Genomic DNA, 25,101 nt, shown 5'->3' with positions numbered 1-25,101 from the left:
AGATCAGATGAAGAATGCTAGCAAAATTTGCACAGATGTTGTTTTATTTTTGTAGCTCTCCCCCATTTGCTGGGTGGCATTTCCTTTGGCATTAACAACAGGTTAACTGCACACAGACGTGAATGTGGACTCTTGCCAAATTTTCTTTCGCTCTCTTTTTAGGTTTGTCTGTTATATTGCTCTAAGTATTGAAATATGTAATAGTACATGCTGTAAAATTTGTGATATACTTTGAAGCTGTTATTAAAAGTAAAACTAGGTTGTGCTGTATTCCTTTTGACAGCAGGATTGCTTTATATGATTATTGTGGTTCTTCCTTTTACCTCACGGCTGTGAGGTAAATTAGTGAAAGAAAAATACTGTGATCTAAACAATTTCTCATCCCATTGCAGTTGACCAGACAGCGATTAGTGAGTGCTGATGGAATCATCAACCCCAATGCTTTTTACATCTACCTGACAGCTTGGGTCAGCAATGACCCTGTGGCATACGCTGCCTCTCAAGCAAACATCCGGCCACATCCTCCTGAATGGGTTCATGATAAAGTGGACAACAGGCCTGAAACTGCACTTAGAAGTAAGTCCACTGTTTCCCCTTCCCCTGTTTGGACCAATTTCTTAATTTTAGTCATTTTCTCTGGCCGATTGTGCAGTTGTAATTAAAGATCTTTTAAGTTCTGTTTTATTATGGCAGTTATTATTTTAAAGAAAGTAAATGCTATTTTTAGCATCAAAGCCAGATTAAAACAATGGGAGTGGGGAAGGAGGGACAAAATAGCTCGGTGTATATTTGGATAATATCTTAAAAATGGGCAAGAATTTCAGTCTTCTGGTTGACCATTGATTTAACTTCTACACCTTTGTTGGTAGAAATCTATTTGATGCCAATACATGGTGATGTCACTCACTTATTCGCTACAAGATTCCAGAAAACAGGAATTGCAGTTCCTGTCTGTAGGTAGCCCTTGACAAATGGCTTGATAATTTAAAGTGATGATAACAGAAGAATAAATCTTAGCCAGGGATAATTCATCTTTTCTTCTTTGAGAAGTACTAAGGTTTTACCAAAAGAAAATGCTGCAGTCACTCTGCAGGACGGGCAGTGTGTGTTGAAAGAGAGACAGAGTTGACATTTCAGGTCAAAGGCCCCCCTCGGCAGAACTGGAAAAGAGCGAAAACAACGTTGCTTTAAGTTGCAGAAAAGGTGAGGAAAGGATGGATAGGATGAAGGGAATATTCCTGATGATCTGTCTCCAAGTGAAGCTAAGACTGCCATGGGGATAAGTTGTAGAAGTCAAATGGTCAAAGTTTAATGAGAGAAAAAACAATGAAAGCTGAAGTGAGAACAGTTAGAGTTCAGGAGTACCGGCAAAGGTATGTTAAGAAAAGTGCAAAATATAAGACTGAATGATATGCCCTGCAAACAGAGACAGGAAAACTTGAACTAATGGATGACTTACAGTGGAAGGGGGAGTTCTGATAAGGACAGCAAGTGGGTTACTTGAAGTTGTAGAATTCAGCATTGAGTCCAGAAGCTGCAATGTACTGAGATAGAAAGTGATTCTTAAAGCTTATATCGGACATATTGTGGCAGGAGGCCACAGGTCAAGAGGTCAAAGTGGAAGCTAAAGTGATAGATACGGGGGAGCTCTATGTCATCCCACTATCTGCAATTTTTTTTCCAGTTTTATAATGCTTTTCTTCCTCTACTTCAGAGGAGATAGGAAACCAGTTTAACATCTCAGACAGGTGATGGCTAGACTGCTAATGCTGCAATTATTCAGACATGCGTCAAAGCACAAAACTAACTTTTGTACCTCAGTGAAATGGGATTGAACTCACTATATTAGAAATAGAAATGCAGGAAACTAAGAGAACACTGCCACTGCAAAATAAGGTGAAACTCGCTCTCGGGTATCTGCAGGTTGGTTAAGTTCATAATTTATGTCAGTGGAATTTGAAAACATGTTTATTTTCATTTGTTATGATCTCTGTTGCAATGTAGATTGTGTATTCATAAAGAAGTTTGTTATAAGTATCTCTTGACTTAAGAAGGTTAAACTTGTGATAGTGTTGTATAGATAGATTCCTGAAAATATGTCGTTTGAGGAGTTGTTAAGCCAACTGAACGTATTCTGCCTTGAATTTAGAAGAATGAGAAGTGATTTCATTGAAGCGTATAAAATTCTTACAGGGTTTGACTGAGAGTACTTGATTTTTTTAAATCTGTTCTGCTGTCTGGTGCCTGGAAGTAGAGGTCACAGTCTCAAAATAAGGATTAGTCATTCGGGGTGAATTGAGAAGAAACCCTCACTGAGAGGGCAATAAATCTAGGAATTGTTTACCCAACAAGGATATTGAGGTCTAGCCCTTGGCCATAATCAAGATTTGTGTAGCGAGATTTGTATGGCATCAAGAAGTAAGGTAGCATAGTAGTTAGGTTGCCAGGCTAGCAGTGAAAATTCTGAAACATTGAGCCAGAGACACATTTTCCAGCTACTATGTGGGATTGAAATACAAGTTCAAGTAATTAAATAAACATATGGAATTAAAGCTAGTCTCAGTATCAGCAATCATGAAACTATTGGCTTGTTGCAAAAACCCACCTCGTTCACAAATGTCCTTAAAGGAGGGAAATACGTCATCCTTTTTGGCTTGTATGTAACATCAGGCACACCAGTGTTGTTGACTTTTAACTGCTCCCTCAGTCCAAGGACGGTTATGCCTGGATCATGAATGCTGGCATATCCAACAATGCCCACTAACCAAGAACAAGCCTGCTGTTCTAAAATGTGGGATAATACAGCAAAGTGGCACTGAGGTGGTTGACCATTATTTTGTTGAGCAGTGAAGCAAGCCCAAGAGGTCAAGTGATTTACTCCCGGTCCTGTTTATTATATTCTTGTGTTCAAGGTCAGTTTCTATCAGCTGTCAAGTCAAAGGGATTTTGTGTATTGGCAGCTGTGATGGCATCGAGCTTATTGGATAGCCAATTCCATGAAAGCAGGGCTTGCCAACCTTTAATGCCATGGACCCCTGCCATTATCCATGGGGTGCGTGGTCTCCAGGTTAGGAACCCCTGTATAGAATCGTCATAGAGAGCAAGCTATTGATGGAATAGCACAACTTTTAATAACTTTAGTAAATAATTTATAAAACTTTTTAAAAGAAAGTTCAAACACTTTCACCACGTAGACTGGAAGTATCAAGAAGGTAGACTTTTTCAAGGACAAAACAAAAATGGATGGAAAGAAAAGTGGTCCTCCAGGAATGACCATTAAATGAAAAACAAGCACGTTACTATTCAGTAAAATCCCTCACCATAAGAGGTTGGGTGGGCAATAGTAAACAGCTGCAGTCCTCCTGCCGCAAGTGCTCTCAGATTGGTGTTGAGTAGGAATACCCAGGAAACAAGTGACCATAAAGATGTGACGATATACTCCTAGGTCAGGGTTGTGTGTAACTCACAGTATAGCCTGTTCTTGTCCTTCTTGGCAGAGAGGTTGGGGAGGTACTTGCAAAGAAGCTTTGAGGAGAGATTCCAGATAATTTGGATAGTACATCATTACAAATTTCCTGAAATGCTATGCAACAAAACTTCACATTTTAGGGGATTTAATAGTAGGGCTAATTTATGAATACCCCATTCATACCAACTCAAACTGCTTTCTCATGACTGCTTTTGGAGAAGACTGTGTTTGAAAATAAAATAATCAAAACAAAGGATGGACTCCAAAAATCTTTGGGATTTCACTGTATAATATGCAGGCACAGAAATCTCAAAGATACTGATGTTTTTGTGATGTTATGACAGTAACTCTCAGTACAATAATAATAAAACTTGGAACTTATAGAATTATGATGCCTTGGGGAGCTTGGGGATTGTAAATTGGAGCAAGGTGTCGAAAGCTCTTAATGAAGTCCATCAAAGTTATTTATAAAATATTATTTTCTTATAATAATATAGTAAATGAATCATTTTAAAAGAATGCATTGCATTCTGGCGCCCCTGCCTAAATTCTGTTTTCAAAAATAACTCAGACTTCTATGTAAACCCTTTCAGTCTTTTTTAAAAAACGAAAGGAGTAGGCCAAGTGAGGGAAAATATTACATGTGTATTTTTGTTCTAGAATTCGTTATATTTCCTGTCGGAAAGGAATATGTATTATTCCCTCCACAGACTAAAGGCTTTTGCATAACCATTAGTTAATGATATGATACCAGTCTGTGGGTTCTTGCACACCTGCGCTTCATCACTGTTATTCAGTGGAGTATTGGTCAGGGAGGGGGGTCCTTTATGTCTCCAGGAGAGAACTTGGACTGATTTAATTTCAATTCAGGTTTCAGTTATATGACTGCTTGCTAGTTGAGGTTATTGGTCTGTGGAGCGAGCTCCTGAAAATGTGATTGGATAATGAAGTTTCACTGTATTCCAAACCCTGGAGCCTGGTGGCAGCCAGCCAAGTCTTGTCTTAATGAAAATTTATAGTTGAGATTATAATAGGGCAAATCATGTTTAGCAAGTCAGCTGAATGACCCTGCAGGGTCTGGAACACACAGCAGCAAAAACTAAATGCTGGTTTTGTTGGGGATTTTTTTTTTGTAGTCTTGCATTTAAGTGAAAGGAAAGGTATTCAGTTGAAAAAAAAACCATTAGACTTGCAAATGTAGAGATCTTTTTGCATTTTGATTTTCTAACAAAAGCTTAATTGTCATATTTATGATCAAACTTGGGTTCACCAGTTAATTAGGTCTGAATATTTAAATTTTATGCCACTGAGGCCACCCAGATACAAACTTCTGATATGGATTCAAAAACTGATTCTGTACATAAAATACAAAGTGTTGTGATTATAGTTTACAAATATATTATTATTTTCTAATGCTATTTAGATTACTAATATGTGTATAGATGTATAATTATTGGCAAGAAACTTAGATTATAATAATTGGTTTTACAATGCATTGTGGCTCTTGGAGTGAAGGAGTTGAATTGTATTGCTTTTAAATGATGGACCAATTTGTTCTACTTTTTTTGTAGGGGGGCCAGATAGGTATCTGCAAAGTCTTCACGAAAGTTTTAAGCTTTTACCAAAGAATTATCTGAAGGTTGCTTCGCAAATGATGCAGCAGTTTTATTGATGCTGTAAGGCAAACTGGAAAGGAGCAGTTGGGGGTGGTACTGAAATTTGGCAAGGGTGCAATCTTCAAATTTGTGGATTACTTGCATCTTAAATATTACTTGTTCTGTGCCCTGCTCAAAGTTCGATTTCATTCCCATTCTAATAATTTATCCTCCTTTCCCTAATTCTGTCTTGTAGGCACTAGCATCAGGAAGAAATGTATAGCAACCAGAAACTCAAGATATTTTCACTTCCACACAGGAGCTTTGCTACTGATTATATAAGCTCAAGAGCTTGGCTAAGATTAGCAAATTTGGCACAGAGTAGGATCTGAACTTGGGCCTCATCTGAACTGTAGGGACAGCCATTTCTTTGTAGGCTTAGAAAATTTTTTTACTTGCTGAGTAATTTTGATTTACAATAGTAGAATAAATCTAAGCATTTATAGGTCTTGTTCGCACAATTCAGATAGCACTGAAAATGCAAGTGTTTTTTTTAATATATAAATGTAAACTGATTTATTTTGTTTAGTTCCAGCAGCTGAGCCGATTGAATATGCCCAGTTCCCTTTCTACCTCAATGTACTGCGTGAAACATCGGACTTTGTGGAAGCTATTGAGAAAGTCAGAAATATCTGCAGCAACTTCACTAACCAAGGACTTGCCAGTTATCCAAATGGCTATCCATTTCTCTTCTGGGAACAATACATTGGACTCCGACATTGGTTGCTGCTGGCCATCAGCGTAGTCTTGGCATGCACTTTCCTGGTGTGTGCCCTTTTCCTGTTGAACCCGTGGACGGCTGGGATCATTGTAAGTTTAGAAGGAGCTTTGTTCCTGCTGAATTCCTTTTGGTATAGCTCTTTAGTCGGGAAAGGTTTTGTTTATGTCTGGGTATGCCTGTGACATCATCCATGAGGTGTTTATTCGGCTTGGAAAATTGACGGCGGGTGAAAATTTCAGCAGTGGAAAGGAAAACCAGGAGTTAGTTTCAAGCTTAGCAAAGAGTATGTCATCTGAAGCAATAAATGTGCTCTTGCTTTAACTCATTTCAGGGTGAAAGCAAAATTGGTGAAAGCATTAGAGGTGGTTAATAATACCAGATGTGAACTAATTATCAGATACTCTAGCAAATTTTGTGTATCAGTGTGTTTTCTGAAGAGAAATGTTTAGTATGCAACATGTTGAATGGAGTGTTCAATGATTTAAGATTTTGCCCTGAAATTTCATTGAAGTTTAATGTGCTTTCACATCAAACACTTCAGGACTTTCTTAAATAGATAGTTGGTCAGAACATAAAAGAAAAAAAATTATATTTGGTTTCTGCTTTGCATTATTGAAACATCATTGAAATTCTGTGTGAAATTTAGTGACTTTTTCTATTGGGGTACATAGTTCTTTGTGTTGCAACTAGATGAAAAAGTGTCTTTGGCTCAAATTTAATCAAACTAGACCATTTTTTTAAATTCAAGGAGCAAAGAGACCAGTAATTTGAAACATACTAGCTGGTAGAAGCATGTAAGTCTTTGGAGGACTTTTGCACACCCAGATTCATCAATACTTAGAAAGCATTTTGAAGAAGTATTTAGGATAGTCTGGATTTCTTTCTGAACCTGTGTAATGTGGTTTTTGCCCCTACACAACACAAAGAACAACTCTGAATCTGACCTAGGTACAATCTCCTTCTTTGTCTTTGTCACAGACCTGACATTGATTTTATGCAGGAGAGCTCAACATCCTCCTTGCCTAGCTCTTCAGCCACAACGATATTACCCTGGTTGCAGCATCATTCAATCATTTGTAGCTAGAGAATCTTGCACACTCTCATCTTGGGTTTGCAGTTCTGGTGACTCCAAAATGTCTTTGCTCCCTATTCCTATTTTTCACTTGCATGTTGCATTATGAATATATTGTACAAATATGTCTACACTATTTCACAAATTGTTTAATTATAAACTTGTTGTCTTTTCTATCATAGATACCATCTCTGTAATGTTATTTTTTTCTGCTTCTGCCTCAGTCAGTCTACTGTTAACAGTGATACATGTTTTAACTTGCACTAGACTCGATAATTTCAGTGCTTTCCTGACAGGCTTTCATCATCCACCCTCCATAAACTCAACTCATCCACATCCTAAACCAACAATTCTGTCCTCATTGGTCCATAGGCTGTTCATCACCCTCCTTAATATCACCTCTGGCTCAGAACGCTTTTATTGTTTCATCTTTTTATTAAGTACTATAAGTTTAAAAATGGTACTTTTAAATTGGGTTTTTGGTGAATATTATTTGTAGTGTGATATTGGAGGGATTATTTGCAAGGTGAGGGAATTGCTATGCTGCCTCATGTGGAGAGCTCTATCAGAATCTGTCAAACTCAAAAATGCAAGGCTTTAAAATCACTTTTTAAAACATTTCAAACTGCTTTTGGAAAAAAGGTTTTTGAAGAGATTAGTATTAAGTCTGTGAGGTGGGGTGGAATATCCAATCAAATTACAAAATTCTTATAGCAAGCTAATGTAATTTCATGGTTTTTTTTTAAAACCCCATTAAGGTATTGGTTCTAGCACTGATGACAGTGGAACTTTTTGGAATGATGGGTCTCATTGGAATAAAGCTGAGTGCAGTTCCTGTAGTGATCCTTATTGCCTCTGTTGGAATTGGAGTGGAATTCACCGTTCATGTAGCTTTGGTATGTAAACGATTCTTCACTGACTTGTGTTTATGACAAGTTGAGTACAAACAATGCTTGTAGTTTATTAAAAGCCACTCTGAGCAGCTGTATTTTCCAGATTTAAGACTCGTACAAATCTTCACTACTTACACATAGAAATTCTTAATCGAAAAATATACCAAAAAAAAAACTGTTTTGGTTACTTTCAAGTAGCAAATACGGTGTTTAATCTGAATATGACTTTGAAGTAGATTAGGTCAGAAGCGTCTCATTAATTTTGTGTATCAGTAAGTATTTGATGACATGCCTTGAGTAAAGTCCATCTTTAAAAATGTAAATTAAAAGAAGTCATGAAATAAAGCCTTCACTAAATGGAAGTTTAATAGCATGTTTCAATAAAAGTAAAAATATATTTCTGCTTAACATATTGATGCAAATCTTGTCTATGTGCTGATTTGATATTTAAGGAATGCATGGTGTAGTGTAGTAGGATTTGACTGTTAAAACACCTTCTGTACATAAGGGCAGACATGACTGAGAACAGCCCTTTGAAAAATACTGTTCAAGTACTCCAAATAAAACATTGTTTGTCAGAATGAAATCATAAATAACAATCAGTTTAAATACTGCGTGGTTTACTTTACGATGAGAAAAAGGAAATTTTAAAACAATAGAACTGAGGAGTCACCGTATGGATGATGGCTGTCATTTTACATATACATTTCTGTTTTGCACAGATGTTCTGGGTTAAACATCTTCCTAACCATTTGCCATAACTAAGTTCCATTAAAACCTAAGAACAATTAGATAAATTGAACTTTTTTAAAAAAGATTCTTGGACATCATTGGGTTAGAAGTTATTAAATAAGAAGGATGATTTTTCTACTTTAATGGTTAAAATATTTAATTTGAGATATTTAATTTGATCGGCAAAATCACAGCTGAGCCATTGGGACGGCTTTCTAGATTTCATTTAACGTATTTTAGTAAATCCATATCTGACACCATTGATTTTTATCATTCACAGGCTTTTTTAACAGCGATAGGAGACAAAAACAGGCGGGTAGTTCTTGCACTAGAGCAAATGTTTGCACCTGTGCTAGACGGAGCTGTGTCAACACTTCTTGGAGTTCTCATGCTTGCCGGTTCTGAATTTGACTTTATTGTACGGTAAGGAGTTGCTGTTCTTGTTTAGTGCCAGAAATTCTGTACCTCATTTGCCATGTTCCTTTTGAACTCCGTGGTCATCTCATCTTAAATTTTGTAATGCTTTGTCACTGATGCTGACTGTAAATTGTTTTGCCTTTAAACCTTCTAATAATTTATAGGCTAAAATTTATATTTGAACTAAAGTAATGGTGACTGATTGAGAATTATTTTACCCGATTTGCTTTTTAACCTTTGTCAGGTCTGTGATTTTTATAATTCTAACAATGGGAAATGACTAATTCCAACCTGTGGGGGTTTGGGGTTCCTGTTTTTTTTTACAACTCACCTGGGCCCAATGAATTGAAAGGAAGTACAGAAACTAGGGTCCCCCATGAATTAGGAGAGGAGCACAACAAACTGCACCTGGTGAGCCACATGCCAAGCCATCACGAATTCCAAAAGAGTCAGATAGTCGATTATCAGCATTATACTGGCCTTATTTAGGGAGCTGGTATGTTTTTTTCCCTCCCCCGATTATGAATTAAATTATATGATTGAATTGTAATTATGGATTCAATATTTTATATTTTATTTATTGTAAAGTGAGAAGCCTGTTCAGCTTCTTGTCTTTGCTACAGCAGAGTTGAGCTTGGTCTGTGCATGTTTTTGTAAGTGAAATATAAAACAAACACAGAATTTTGTTGCAAGGCTGGGGATAGGGCTCAAAAGCAGCTTTCACTGGTTTTCAAAATAGGGCAGCCAATAAGCTAAATGACAATGATGGCTTAATTTTTGCAATATATTTGAAGTGAACAGACCATTTTTTGGTTATAATGTAATCTCTCGTTAACATGGTTCTGTTATCCATATGATAAGATTATTTACCAGTTTATATTGAGTTATAATGATAAAGTCTGCACTTGGCTAACAAAATCACAAATCATTACTAGTTTAAAAGGAAGATGGTCACTGCTACTTGATGTAACCTTTTTTTTAAGAAGAAAATTTTGCATTTGGTATTAGGCCAACTGTGCTGCTGTACAATGATGTCCTTTAAAGCCTTATCCATTGTTGTGCCCTAGAATCTGTTCATAAGTGTACCTACATGGATTCTCCCAGCTAGAAAAAAATACTAGAGTAAGATATTCTCCTTTGGTTAAAAGTTTATTTTGCATTCATGAAGATTCCAGGAAAATGATTTTGAAATCTAGAATGGTTAACCATTTGGGCAATTGTATGTTTGAATAAACCTGTTCACAAAGATGGTGCTGGCGAGACATGGTGAAGCATTGCAGGCAACTAACGAAACTAGTAACAATTCTACTAAATATACTTTCTCGGGACTACGATTACTGCAACCTGCAGCCTGAAATTTTCCACTGGGAGGTGTGTTTTTGAACTGTCTGTACGGCCTGGCCTTTTTGTGGTATCCTGAAATATCTGGCAAACTGGACTCTCGAGAACACAGTTACTGCTGACCATTACTGACCATTACTGACCATCACTGACCATTACTGGAGCAGGCTTGGGACCAGACTAAAACTTCAGGCTGGATTGAAGCTGAGGGGCCCAGATCTGATTTAAGCGCCGGGGCAGATTAAGGCATCGAGGCCGAGGTAATAGACGAACCGGTGTCAGCTCAATATTCCATGTGGCTTTATTCGCTTCAACTACTGTAACTACAGACTTCAGCCATTGCCACTCGCCTCAACTCTGAACTGACTGTAACTACGGACGTCAGCCATTGCCACTCGCCTCAACGCTGAACTGACTGTGTAACTACGGACGTCAGCCATTGCCACTCGCCTCAACTCTGAACTGACTGTAACTACGGACGTCAGCCATTGCCACTCGCCTCAGCTGTGAACTGACTGTGCAACTACAGACGTCAGCCATTGCCACTCGCCTCAACGCTGAACTGACTGTGCAACTACGGACGTCAGCCATTGCCACTCGCCTCAACACTGAACTGACTGTGCAACTACAGACGTCAGCCATTGCCACTCGCCTCAACTCTGAACTGACTGTGTAACTACGGACGTCAGCCATTGCCACTCGCCTCAGCTCTGAACTGACTGTGTAACTACGGACGTCAGCCATTGCCACTCGCCTCAGCTGTGAACTGACTGTGCAATTTCAGCTTTCGGCCATTGCCACTTGCATCAACTTCCATGGCTGTAGACTTGTTTTTGGGGTCTCTGTAGTTCATTTTCTGTGGATTGTTTGCACATTTAAAAAAAAATTGTTTGCACAATTTATTCTTTCTCTCACGTTGAATGACTGTCTTTGAATCTCTAACTTGTACAGTATATATGTATATATACTTTAATAACTGTATTTAACGCCTGACCCAAAACAAGATTATTCATAGGTGCTAAATTATACTACAAAAGATATTGTTTGCACTGTGGTGACACTGTTGTGAACTGCTCTTATAAAATACACTGCTACAATATACTGTCAAATTGACAGCATTTTGCAGTAGAATCCAGGTTTATGCTCTATAATGGATTTTAATATGAACTATTTAGTAAAACTGCAATTCAGCATCTCTAAGTGGTATGGACAAAAAGTTTTGATAAACTTTTTGAGGTAATAATTAGATAGATATTTTATTGATCCCAAAGTTAATGACAGTGTCACAGTAGCATTACAAAAGCACAGGAATACAAATATTAATTGAGCAATAAGAAAGAACAAAAAATAAGTTGCTTCAAACAGACTAATGGGCGGTGGGGTGGGGGAGGGGAGGTCATCATTTCCCCAGCTATGTTAACTCATTATAGAGCTTAATGGTTGAGGGTAAGAATGATCTCATATAACACTCTTTGGAGCAGCATAGTCATCTTCTTTTGTGAGATATTGCAGTGTTTCTCAGTGGGTTAGCTGCCCAATACATTTCTTCCCCTGCCTCTAAAACAGAGGTACCCAACCGAGGGTCCATGGTCCCCTGAGTTAATGGTGAAGGTCCATGGAATAAAAAAGATTGTGAACCCCTGCTCTAGACTAACTTGTTTAAATTCTACACCTTTTGCTTCTGCTGGGGTTACGATAATGGGGCCTCTTTCATTGTTCATGCTGTATGAACCTCTTTAGTCATTCACTCCACGTTTCATATTTTTCTGTATGTGTAACAGCTTCATGAATAACAGTTCATACTGTTTGTCAATATAATTAACCAACTAATTTACTCTTCTCTCTTTTTGGTCAACTAACACTTGTTGTAGGATATATCCTCAGTGATGTGAAAGGTAAATAATTGCTGTGATATTTTCTTTGAATTTATATTTACACTAAGGTTTGGTTTTATGTGCAAAAAAAATTAGCATTTTAAGGAATTCTTTGAAACTAATTGCATTGTTCTTTATAATTATTACAGGTACTTCTTTGCAGTCCTAGCTATCTTAACCATTCTGGGTGTTCTCAATGGGTTAGTCTTGCTTCCAGTGCTGCTGTCTTACTTTGGACCACTTCCAGAGGTATGTTTATCATTTTCTTCATGATAACTGTTGTATACTTGTGCTTCTAATGAGTTGATATTGGAATGAAGGTAAATTTGTGAATACTGTATTCTGACTGAAGACAAGCAACGTCCAGAGAAACAGCACAACAATGTTGTCTGATTTCTAACATCCAAAATCTTCAAGCATGGCTTTGGGTTGGTGTATTTAAGCCATTAAAATTGTGCTTCCCACGAAGTCACTCAGATGCAGATGATGAATTTTTACTGCATTGCAAAAACTGTAAAAGAAAACATTTATTTAAAATCTTGCCCACAAAAGTTATAAGGATTTAAATGCTAACTTGAACCGATTCGTGAGCACCAAGTTCAGTTTTGATCCTTATACCACCAAGAAAATGTCAACCTTATCAAATAGTGGCGTGGTCAACCAAAAAAGGAAACTTGAACACACTTGGTATACTGATGTACCATCAATTGCTACATTTGACTTAATCATGTTGAGCTTTCCATTGTCTTAATGGTTGGTCAAACCAACACCAAATTCATTTTATAAATGAATGAAGGAAAAGTAGCCCCTTAACTTTTTTTTTTCCTTTTCTGCCCCTGCAGTTTTCAAATGTCATGCTAGAACTCAAGGATACGTCATTTCTGAAATCCTGCACTATGATGCATCTGTCTCCATTTATCCCTCTTCTGCTCCCGCTCTATTCACAAGATTATAGTACCTTTTCTAATCTAAGAATAATTTAAAGCACTTCAAAGCCAGTTATGAAATGTAGTCATGTAGAAAGCAGAGTGCACTTTGTCATTTCGCAAAAGAACCATTTTTTTAGTTTTGCTAATTAAGGAGTGAATTTTGGCCAGGGAACTGGAGATGATTTCCCTTCTTTTCAAATGCTAATGATTAAAATCTGCAAAGCAGATGGGGTCCCCAGATTGTTATCTCGCCTGAAATATGGGAGGCTCAGGCTTGCCTCGGTGTGTGAGCTTAGCTGCTCACATCTCACCGCTTTATTTCTTGAAGATGAAAATCCAACCATTTGCAACATGACTAAAGAACATTGTCCAACTACTTCAATTCTGAGCCTTTTTCACTTTGCAATTTCTCCATCATCAACCACCTTCTCTTCGTAATGTAATTTCTTCCACAAGATTGAGGCTTTGCTCCCATGATCTTTCTGACTTACCCATTAACCTGTACTGACTCCTTTGTGAGGCATTATTGTTTAAACTTTCCCTGTTCACCATCACTCTTTCCTTTTTTAAACTGTTGTCTATACATTCCTGCTCAAGAAAATCCTCCTTTGGTTCTTCTGTTTTTACCCACCCACCCATCCCCTACGGACATTCACTGAAGCTTTCTGTTACCTCTGGTTAGTCAGACAGGATCTGAACTAATGAGTAATAACTATTCCCGTTTAATCCATGGCTTTCAAAATAAAGGTTTATATTGTCCCTTGACATTATCTTAGCAACTTCTTGCTCACCAACGAAAATAATCTAACAGATCTGTAATTTGTGCGAGTTACCAGACCATAATTCCTGTAGAACAGGAGATCTGAAAAATGATGCCAAGATCTTCTGTTTCTCTCCCTTAATTTTCTGAACAATTTGGGACATACAGTGAATTCCAGTTAAGTAACTGCCCGAAATAGCTGAAGTTACATGGAAGTAGCTACAAAGGAATAAAATAGACAAACTGAATAGAAAATTACCGGTACTACTACAATACTATAAAGCTACTTATTAGTTCTTAACATTTATCCACAGAGGAATTCATCTGTGTTCTCGTCTTTTGACAATAAATGCACAAAATCAGTGCCGATAATGGACAGGATTCGTACAAAGCTGTCGATGATTCTTTCTTCCAAATATTCATTTTAGTTGTAACAATCAAGATGATTGTCGATATCTTCAAATTCTTCGTAGTTTCCAACTTGTTGATGTAGTCAAATTGTTTTGTTTTCACTCCCAGATGTTTCTAGCACTTCCAAGCCTGACTGCTTGAAACCTCAGTGAGCAAAATAGTTCTGAATTGTCTTGCTGCTTATTTTTTTGCCAAATATTAATGACAAAAAAATCGCTGCCTTTTTAAGACAAACACACACAACTGATGCTATTTTAAAAACTGTTTGCTTAAAGCATTGTATAGTGTCTAACGGCCGCACAAGTGCACGTGACTGACACTAGTTAGAAACCAGTTCAGCAACAGTCTCCTGCCCCAATTAAGTGGTATAGTGTCCCAAATTGAAGGAGTCTTGGCTATTTTCTTGAATTGCTTTTGTTCTTTAAGATTTGTCCCAATTAAGTGGCTGACCTCATTAAGCGATGGCCCATTAACTGGAATTCATTGTATTTAATTTAGAGTTGTCAATTTATCTAATTTCAAAAATTCTATATCATTTACTATTTTTCTAACATTAAGTGTTTTTACACATTAAAACTCTGTGCAGGCCAAGTAATTTCTGCAGAAGAAAGTGTTAAAGTTTTCAATCTATTGAATTCCACCTTTTCAGATTTTCATAGCTCACATTCCCAGCTTTTGCTGGTCACTAGCCTTTGCCACCACCTTTCGGCCAACACCAGAGCTAATGGGTGTCATCCAATTGTTACCACTCCTTCAAAGGCCACTTTTTATTCTCTGGTCTTCCACCATTTGATCACAATTAAAGTATTGTTTTATCCTTAAATTTTCCTGGCTCGAAGGTAATCATCAACTGAATTATTGACCCTGCTTTTGGCTAATAATTTCAGACTTTTAAAAAGCCACCTCATTGTAACCTGCTATAACCAAGAGAACTCCAGAAGATTACTAATCATTCTTCACATTTTCCATAGATCTCACCTTCCGAAGGAAGAACAAAGTTGCCTACTCCATCACCAGAGCCACCACCTCGAGTTGTGAGATTTGCAGTTCCACCTGAACAAGGGACTAATGGATCCGATTCTTCAGATTCTGAATTCAGCTCTCAAACTACAGTTTCTGGGATTAGTGAAGAACTCAAGCATTATGAATCCAGCCTCAGTGCTTCAGCACCACCCCATCAAATCATGGTGGAAGCCACAGAAAACCCTGTCTTCCCTAGATCTGCAGTAAGTGAAGCCAATTCTTTGAAAAAAAAATTCTTTGCTTATCATTTTCTTTCAAAGTTGTATAGATCCTGGAATGATTCCAATAAATTGAAGAGTACAGATATGGACTCCACTATTTAACAAAGGAGGGAGGGAGAAAAAAGGGGAAATTAAAAACCTGTTACCCTAGAATCTATGATAAAGCAAAAAACATCAAAATATTTGGAAAATATTAACGTGATAATGCAAAACCAACCTGGATCTGTGAAGGGAATTTGTGTTTGACTAATCCATTGGAGTTCTTCGAGAATATTTCTGTTATAGTAGGAGAATGGTGATTAGTGGGAATATATGGAGCAATGTGCATTCAAAGAGTCTTCAAGGAGATGCACATGTATATTATATACACAGGTGTGCACAGCAGTGTAGTAGACAGTACATTGTAGGTGAAACGTGCAATTATCTATTTCACTTTGTAAAAAAAAACAACTGAGTATTTTTTGAATGGCGTGAGATTGGGAAAAGATGATGTTCAAAAGGACTCTGACATCCTTGTATGTGCAGATGCAGCAAGCTATAAGGAAGGCCAATGTTTGTGGATGTTTGTTGCTAAAGGATTTGATTTCAAGGGAGAAAAAAGCCGCCTTTGCTTTATTATGTAAGGCTTTGGTGCAACCAGATCTGAAGTAGAAACAAAATCTAGAAGCACTCAGCAGGTCAAACAACATCAATGGAAAGAGAAGACACAAAATATGAACTGTTTCTCTTTCTGTGGATGCCGCCTGACTGACTAAATCTTTGCTGTTTATTTTGGAATGCCAGCAGCTGCAGGTTTTTGATTTCTATAATTTAGTCTCCTTTTCTAAAGAGGAATATTTTTGCTATAGATGGAGTGCCAGGAAGATACATAAGACTGATTCCTGAGATGGCACATGTATCATACAAGGAGAGATTAAATAGGCTAGAAACCTACTCACTAAAGTTTCGAAGAATGAGAAGTGATCTCATTGGAATGCACAAGTGACTTAATGGATCAAGAGAATCTAAGAACATAAGAAATGGGAGCAGGAGCAGGCCATTTGGCCATTGAATCTGCTCCACCATTTAATAAGATTATGGTTATTTTGGACTGACATGAGGAGAAGTTTCTTCACTCAGAATCTTTACATTGTTATTGTGAATACTTCCTTACCATTTGATAATTCACTTTACTTTCAGGTTGTTCAGCCAGAATCCAGATTCCATCGGCCAAGACCAAGGCCGCCACCTGCACAGAACATCAAACATCAGCAATCCCGGAGGAGTTGCAGGGACCACAGTTCGGAGGCAAGGGAAGGGTTTCGACCACCTCCTTACAGACCGCGTGTGGATGCTTTTGAAACTGCTCACGATGGGCATTCCAGAATAAACAATCATGATTATTCGAGTCATAGATCACATTTTCATAAGACAAGGAATCCAACGTTCACTGCCAGTGGTGTTTCTGCACCAACATACTGCCAGCCTATCACCACTGTGACTGCTACGGCCTCAGTTACAGTTGCTGTCCATCCTCCAATCCCCAGCCAAAATGCATTTGGAGGATGCCCCCATTACGAGGAATACAGTGAAACTGATGAAGGAGCATTTGTTGATCCTCATGTGCCCTTTGATGCACATTATGAAAGAGACTCAAAGGTGGAAGTTTTAGAGTTGGAGGACGTTGAATGTGAAACACAGAGCAATGGAAACAAAACGCATTAGGTAGGTTTACAAGGGAAGTTTGGTGAAAGAGGCAATATTGTTTAAAATTACTTCGAACAGTTAAATTACATTAGGTAGAAAATAAAAACAAATTGTTTCTTCTAGCAGATAGAAAGTAACTGATTTAATTTCATTTGTGTTAGTAAATCATATTGCATTCAAGAAAGATGATGGTCTGAAAACTATTTTATACAATGTGAAGATATTGTTATCATCACCTAATAGTTTTACTTTCTTTTTACTGTTACAGAATGGAATTTTTGATATGGCCAAAGATGGGAAAACAATTAATTTGCATAGTCTGATCCTGAAAGCTACAGGCTATGAACACAGGCGATCTTGAATTGTGAAAACAGTTTACTGTAACTGTTAATCTATTGTATTTGTTAAATATTGCTTCTCTATAATATTTAAAGGATGTATACATATGTATTATACAAATGTACAATGTAAAGTAGGTATAATTTTGCGAGTTGTAAAACTCCAGTAAATGGATTGGGAACAATTTTATGTGATCCATATGTTATGTACATTGATCTGTTTATCTGTGCCACATTTAAGCTTAACTTAGTCATAAATGTCAGCATATGTTGCTGCTGCTTGAAATATTGTATAATTGTATAATTATTCTATGCAAATATTGCTCATGTGATAGGATTTTGTAAAGGTACACATTTTGTTAAAATATTTTAATTTTGTATATCACAGATCTGTGGTAGTATAAAATGTCACTGTTAACTTACAAACACGCTATGCGTGGTTCATGACCAGATATGAAGAAAAGCACGTTAATCTTTATGACCTTGATAGTTGTAGTTATTTGATTCTTTTTGTGGTGTATTATACATGTCCATGTTGTTTTAATTTAACCCTTAGTGTGTGTATGTGTATATTTATTGACACCCTCAGATGCTTTGAATGATAAACTGTATCTGCAGTTTCTAACTGTCATACTAACAAAGCGACAGTTTTTAATTTTTTTTATTTATTGTCAATCTATGTTTTTGCAAAATTCCCACCAATAAGCTCATACACTGTTTTCTTTAGCAAAGATTTGTATATTTGTAAAAATACATCCAGTCAAGTGAACTTGTGAAAGGAGGTTTAACTGCAGTTCCATCTTTATTTGTAAATATGTAGAGAGGCACACAGGAACTATGCCTTCAAAACACTGGTTTATATTAATGTTAAGTTCATCTACTGTAATACATGTTTGGCATCATTGTACTCAAACCAAGTGGGTAGACAAGGTCATAATTTTCCAACAGCAACCTCAATTAATTTTTTATACATGTAAATATAATATATGAAAGAATTACGAACATTTCCTACATTCCAACAGCAGTTGCACTTCGAATATATTTATTTGGCTATAGTGTTAGGGATCTGTGGATCATGACCTCTAGTATCTCATTTTCTTTCTGTTGAATATTCTGAAATCAAATTAACAAAAACTTGAAGCACAATCGTCAGTTAATAATTATATAGGTGCCTCATTTAGATTTTTTAATATGGTCAATGAACGCTGAAGGGGGAAAAAATTCCTCTGTAATATTTGTAACAGACATCCACATAAAATTCATATGTGAATGCTTTTATGAATTCTTTAACAATGATATAATCAGATGTATTGAGATAACAGACAAAGAAATTCTATACAACTAACAAATGTTCATCATGAGATTTCATATGTTCAATATTGGATCTACCACCATTTATGTATTTCCCTAACTTGAATCTATGGAAAGGAAAATTAGGAAAGCTTTATAATGAACAGCCAATTTTAATGCTAACACCAAAAGTTCGATTTGAATTTTGCATATCTTTTTCAATTATGCCACTTTGATTGAAGTAACAGATGATGCCAAATTGTGTTTCAGATAAGCTAAGTTTGTCTTCTCTTTTAAATGTTGGGAAAAAAAGCTACTGCAAATAGCACACTAAGGGTTAACCTTAATTGCCTTTTTAATATATTGAAAGAACGTCTGGCATTGAAATGTGTGATATTCTATATGGCACTTGCAGTGACCCATTATCATCCAGAATTCACAAAAAAAATGTATGGTGTTAATTGGAACTAACTTCAGCTGCCATAGTATAAATGGTGTCAAAAGTTCAGAGTGGCTTCCCACTGCTTTTGCTTTGGTGTACATCAATTCTCACCAGCTATTCCCCCCCCCCCCCCCATTTGTTAAATAGCACAGAGTCTATCGAAAGCAGATATGTGTTTATGTATTTTCTCCTCTCCCTCCTCCACTATCTGCTGCTTCTGCACAATGTAGACATTTTCTCCTGTAGTCATACTGGCAAAGGGAGAATTTCTCAATGGCTGGCAACTATGTTTTTAAGAAAAAATGTATTTTTGTGATATTTATATTTTTGTATCATAAGATTGTTTCTTACAGAATTTGTATGCCAGTTTATAACAAAAATGCAGGGATTTTTCTGTTTGAAACATTATTACAGTAATGTTTTACTTTGTAATGGATTTTTAATCTGTATAAAGTGCTTACTAATGTTAATAACTAAATAGGAAAGATATATAACAGTTACATTAAGAACGTAGATTTTAGTATGAGGATGCAAAAGGAAAAATATTCAAACTGGGTTTCATTGCCTGCCAGTGTCGGTAGGAGTGAGTTTGTTTCATTTCAGTTACAAAGATAAATGTATGCCATATAATTTATTTATATGAAAATTTATTTTTGTAGTGTACATAGTAGTCATCAAGTCTTTTGACAGAAGTATATTTTTAAAGAGTTTATATGTAATGATGCCATTGTGTTGGATCATAACTGAGACCGTTTCAGTGCACACTTTCATTATAACTTACAATTGGAGAAGATGTTTTACAGTGTTAAAAAAGAAAGCAACTATTCTAAATGTTACTTAATTTGGTTTCAATTTCCATGGAAAACGTGCCTTGTTAATTTTATCCATTTTACATCATGGGAAATGGATATTGTGCAAGCTCCCTAAATATTAATGTTCAAACACTGATAGAATTTCTAACAAATAAAAATAATATAACTTAACTTTGGAATGGTGTCCTTTAATACTTCGGCTCGCGTGTAAATGTTTTGAATTTGCAGTCATACACCACAAGGTTTGTTCAGGGAAAACTTCGAGTTAGAAAAAGTGTATGTGGTAGCAAAAATAGTTTATTTATTCACTCATCCAAGTTGTATGTTCCCTGAGAACTTCTTTTGGTTGAGTTAGGAAAACAATCGTAAGCATGCTCAGTTGCAGTGTGCAGTTATTTTTTTTTTTAAAAAGCAGATCAACTCAATATCAGAGGCCAAAAGAATTTTGGCTAAACTCGCCTCTGTCCTCCATCTCTCAAGTGGAAACAGTTCATATTGATGCAAGTTGCACACATAAGGATGATCTATGGTGATGTTAAAAAATAACTTGACCGAATAGTTGCAAGAAAAAGTTTGTGAACTCTTTGCAAATACCTGGTTACCTGCATTAATTACTCATAAAATAGGGTCTGATCTTCATCTAAGTCACAATAATAAGACAAACACAATCTGCCTTCTAATAACAGAAACAATTGTATATTTCATGTCATTATTGACATTATTTAATCACTCATTGTTCAGGCTGGAAAAAAGCACGTGAACTCTTGTATTTAATAACTGGAGAACTTCCTTTAGTAGCAATAACCTCCACCAAATGTTTCCTGTAGCTACTGATCAGACTTGAACAACAGTAAGGAGAAATATTAGACTATTTCTGCACACAAAATTGTTTCAGTTCGATATTTCTGGGATAGAACATAGAATAGTAGAGCACAGTATAGGCCTTTCAGCCCACAATGTTGTGCCGACCCTTAAACCCTGCCTCCCATATAACCCCCCACCTTAAATTCCTCCATATACCTGTCTAGTAGTCTCTTAAATTTCACTAGTGTTTCTGCCTCCACCACTGACTCAGGCAGTGCATTCCACGCACCAACCACTCTCTGAGTGAGAAACCTTTCTCTAATATCCCCCTTGAACTTCCCACCCCTTACCTTAAAGCCATGTCCTCGTACTGAGCAGTGGTGCCCTGGGGAAGAGGTGCAGGCTGTCCACTCTATCTATTCCTATTTAATACCTTGTGTACCTAATACCTTGTGTACTTAATATTCTGGATACCTTGCATGACCATCCCTCCTCAGGCCATGTCAGAGCATCTCAATTGGGTTAAGGTCCAGATGCTAACTTGGCCATTCCAAAACATGAATTTTCTTCCTTTTAAGCCATTCTGTTGTTGATTTACTCTTCTGTTTTGGAACAGTCTTGTTGCATCATCCAACTTCTAAGCTTCAGGTAATGGCTTGCCTTACATTCTCCTGTAAAATGTCTTGATACAATTTTGAGTTCCTCAACGATTGAAAGCTGTCCAAGCTCTGAGGCAACAAAGCAGCCCCAAACTCTGATGCTCCTTCCACCATGGTTAACAGTTGGGTTGAGGTTTTTGGTGTTGGTATGCAGTGCTCTTCTTCCTCCAAATATTAGTGGTATGCATTTCTTCCAAAAAGTTCAGCTTTTGTCTCAACATCTGTCCACAGAACATTGTCCCAAAGGTGTTGTGCAACATCCAGGTGGTCTTTTGTAAATGTGAGATATACAGCAATGTTTTTTTTTGAAGAGCAGTGGTGTCTTTCCATGAAAACCGTTCTTGATCAGTGTATTTCTTAGAGTGGACACATGAACAGAGACTTGTTGAAGTCCTAGAGATTTCTGCAAGTCTTTTGCTGTTAACCTTGAGTTCTTTTTCACCTCATTCAGCATTGCACGCTGTGCCCTTAGCATGATCTTTGCAGGGCACCCACTCCGAGGGAGAGTAACAACAGTACTGATTTTTTTTCTGCTTGTAGACAATTTCTCTTACCTGGACTGATGAACACTCATATTTAGAAATTCTTTTGTAACCTTTTCCAGCTTTATGCATCTCTATAATTCCTATATCCAGTTATTATCCAGTGGCGTGAGGAAATAAAAATCAAATTTTCTTTGATCTAATAATAGTTTTAGAAACAGAAAACCTACAGCACAATACAGGCCCTGTGGCCCACAAAGCTGTGCCAAACATGTCTTTACCTTAGAAATTACCTAGGGTTACCCATAGCCCTCTATTTTTCTAAGCTCCATTTACTTTCCAGGAGTATCTTAAAAGACCCTATCGTATCCAGCCCATTCCACGCACTCACCACTCTCTGAGTAAAAAAAACTTACTCTGACATCTCCTCTGTACTTACTTTCAAGGACGTTACATCTGTGCCCTCTTGTGCCCTGGGAAAAAGTCTCTGACTATCCACACGATCAATACCTCAAATCATTTTATACAGCTCTATCAGGTCATCTCTCATTCTCATCGCTTCAAGGAGAAAAGGCTGAGTTCACTCAACCTATTCTCATAAGGCATGCACCCCAATCCAGGCAACATCCTTGTAAATCTCCTCTGCACCCTTTCTATGGTTTCCACAACCTTCCCGTAGTGAGGCGACCAAAACTGAGCACAGTACTCCAAGTGGGGTCTGACCAGGGTCCTATATAGCTGTAACATTACCTCTCAGCTCCTAAACACAATCCCACGATTGATGAAGGCCAATACATCGTATGCCTTCATAACCACAGAGTCAACCTGCGCAACTGTTTTGAGTGTCTCAGACTCCAAGATCCCTCTGATTCTCCACACTGCCAAGAGTCCTACCTTAATACTATATTCTGCCACCATATTTGATCTACCAAAATGAACCACCTCACACTTATCTGGGTTGAACTCCATCTGCCACTTCTCAGCCCAGTTTTGCATCCTATCAATGTCCAGCTGTAACCTCTGACAGACCTCCACACGATCCACAACATACCCAACCTTTGTGTCATCAGCAAGTTTACTAACCCATCCCACCACTTCCTCATCTATATCAGAGTAGGGGTCCCAGAATAGATCCCTGAGGCACACCACTGATGACCAACCTCCATGCAGAATATGACCCATCTACAACCACTCTGTAGGCAAGCCAATTCTGGATCTACAAAGCGATGCCCTCTTGGATCCCATGCCTCCTTCCTTTCTCAATAAGCCTTGCATGGGGTACCTTATCAAATGCCTTGCTGAAATCCATATACACTACATCTACTGCACTACTTCCATCAATATATTTAGTCACATCCTCAAAAAATTCAATCAGGCTCGTAAGGCATGACCTGTCTCTCAGAGTCTTTTCCATCAACTTACCAAACACTGAAGTAAGACTCACTGGTCTATAATTTCCTGGGCTATCTCCCTTTCTTGAATTACGGAACAACATCTGCAACCCTCCAATCCTCCGGAACCTCTCCCTTCCCTATTGATGATGCAAAGATCATTGCCAGAGGCTCAACAATTTCCTCCCTCACGTCCCACATAGCCTGGGGTACATCTCGTCCAGTCCAGGTGACTTATCCAACTTGATGCTTTCCAAAAGCTCCAGTACATCCTTTTTCTTAATATCTATATGTTCAAGCTTTTCAGCTTGCTGTAAATCATCCTTACAATCGCCAAGATCCTTTTCCGTATTGAATACTGAAGCAAAATACTCATTAAGTACATCTGCTATCTCCTCTGGTTCCATACACACTTTTCTACTGTCACACTTGATAGGTCCTATTCTCTCACGTCTTATCCTCTTGCTCTTCACATACTTATAGAATGCTTTGCGGTTTTCCTTAATCCTGTCCGCCACAGCCTTCTCATGGCTCCTTCTGGCTTTCCTAATTTCTTTCTTAAGCTCCTTCCTTCTAGCCTTATAATCTTCAAGATCTCTATCAATACTTGGTTTTTTGAACCTTTTGTAAGCTTTTCTTTTCTTCTTGACTAGATTTCAAACAGCTTTTGTACACCACGGTTCCTGAACCCTACCATCTTTTCCCTGTCTCATTGGAACGTACCGATGCAGAACTCCATGCAAATATCCCCATAACATCCGTCACATTTCTTCTGTATATTTCCTTAAGAACATCTGTTCCATTTTATGCTTCCAAGTTCCTGCCTGATGGCCTCATTTTTCCCCTTACTCTAATTAAACACTTTACTCACTTGTCTGTTCCTATCCCTCTCCAATGCTATGATAAAGGAGATAGAATTGTGATCACTATCTCCAAAATGCTCTCCCACTGAGAGATCTGACACCTGACCAGGTTCAATTCCCAATATAAGATCAAGTACAGCCTCTCCTCTTGAAGGCTTATCTACATATTGTTACGTACCCCGTAACTGGGTCACTTACCAGCAAAGATAGAGAGGTCCATTGAAGTCTGATGGTACTATGTTTAACAGTATTTATTGATAAAATATACAAAAATAATATCAATGCAAACATACAGATAATATACGTCGGCAATACTAAATCTAAAAGCGCGGGTATAATAATAATCAATAAGAAATAGCTCTATCGTTGTCTGGGGATAATGTATTGTCCGATGGAAATATAAAAGTCATTAGCTCATTCAGGCTGCAGCTTTTGGTTGGAGAGAGAGACGGAGGTTTAGAACTTGCCCAGTTTTCCGCTTTATGATGTCGATCCTTCGAAATGGCGTCGGTGGTGATGTCTTCCCTAGCTAAGCCGCCTTCCGTGGTAGGGCCTCAATCCCGGGGCAATGGGAAAGGACACACGTGGGTCCTCCACCGGCTATCACTATTAAACGCTGTCACGGAAATTCTAGCGTTTTTCCTGGTGCGTGTCAAGGGCTGTTCCCCAGACTCTCTTTTATCCTGACTCACAGGATCTCAGATGTCAATCAGGGTGGAATGATGCCATCCCCCAACCAGCCCACGTTGCCTGAGGGCTTCCATGAAGTACAGCACTCAATACACAATTCCATCTCCAAGAGACAATGACCTGTTC

General features: G+C 37.7%; 1 protein-coding gene across 4 annotated transcripts in view; it reads left to right on the top strand.

Moving 5' to 3' along the window:
• ptch1 (patched 1) overlaps positions 1–20,247 on the top strand; it is a 72,795-nt gene extending 52,548 nt beyond the window's left edge. For all 4 annotated transcript variants that reach the window (XM_059969869.1, XM_059969868.1, XM_059969867.1 and 1 more), the window contains 8 exons: positions 393–576; positions 5,654–5,934; positions 7,676–7,813; positions 8,823–8,965; positions 12,324–12,423; positions 15,246–15,500; positions 16,698–17,222; positions 17,473–20,247. In XM_059969869.1, coding sequence (XP_059825852.1) covers positions 393–576; positions 5,654–5,934; positions 7,676–7,813; positions 8,823–8,965; positions 12,324–12,423; positions 15,246–15,500; positions 16,698–17,222 — 1,626 coding nt within the window. In that variant the 3' untranslated portion in view covers positions 17,473–20,247. The remainder of the gene's footprint in view (positions 1–392; positions 577–5,653; positions 5,935–7,675; positions 7,814–8,822; positions 8,966–12,323; positions 12,424–15,245; positions 15,501–16,697; positions 17,223–17,472) is intronic.
• The last annotated feature ends 4,854 nt before the right edge of the window (positions 20,248–25,101 follow it).

The sequence above is a fragment of the Hypanus sabinus genome, chromosome 5, assembly GCF_030144855.1.
Source record: "Hypanus sabinus isolate sHypSab1 chromosome 5, sHypSab1.hap1, whole genome shotgun sequence".
Lineage (NCBI taxonomy): Eukaryota > Metazoa > Chordata > Chondrichthyes > Myliobatiformes > Dasyatidae > Hypanus > Hypanus sabinus.
Note: the sequence above shows the minus strand (reverse complement) of the source record. Positions and strands in the feature narration are given on the sequence as shown.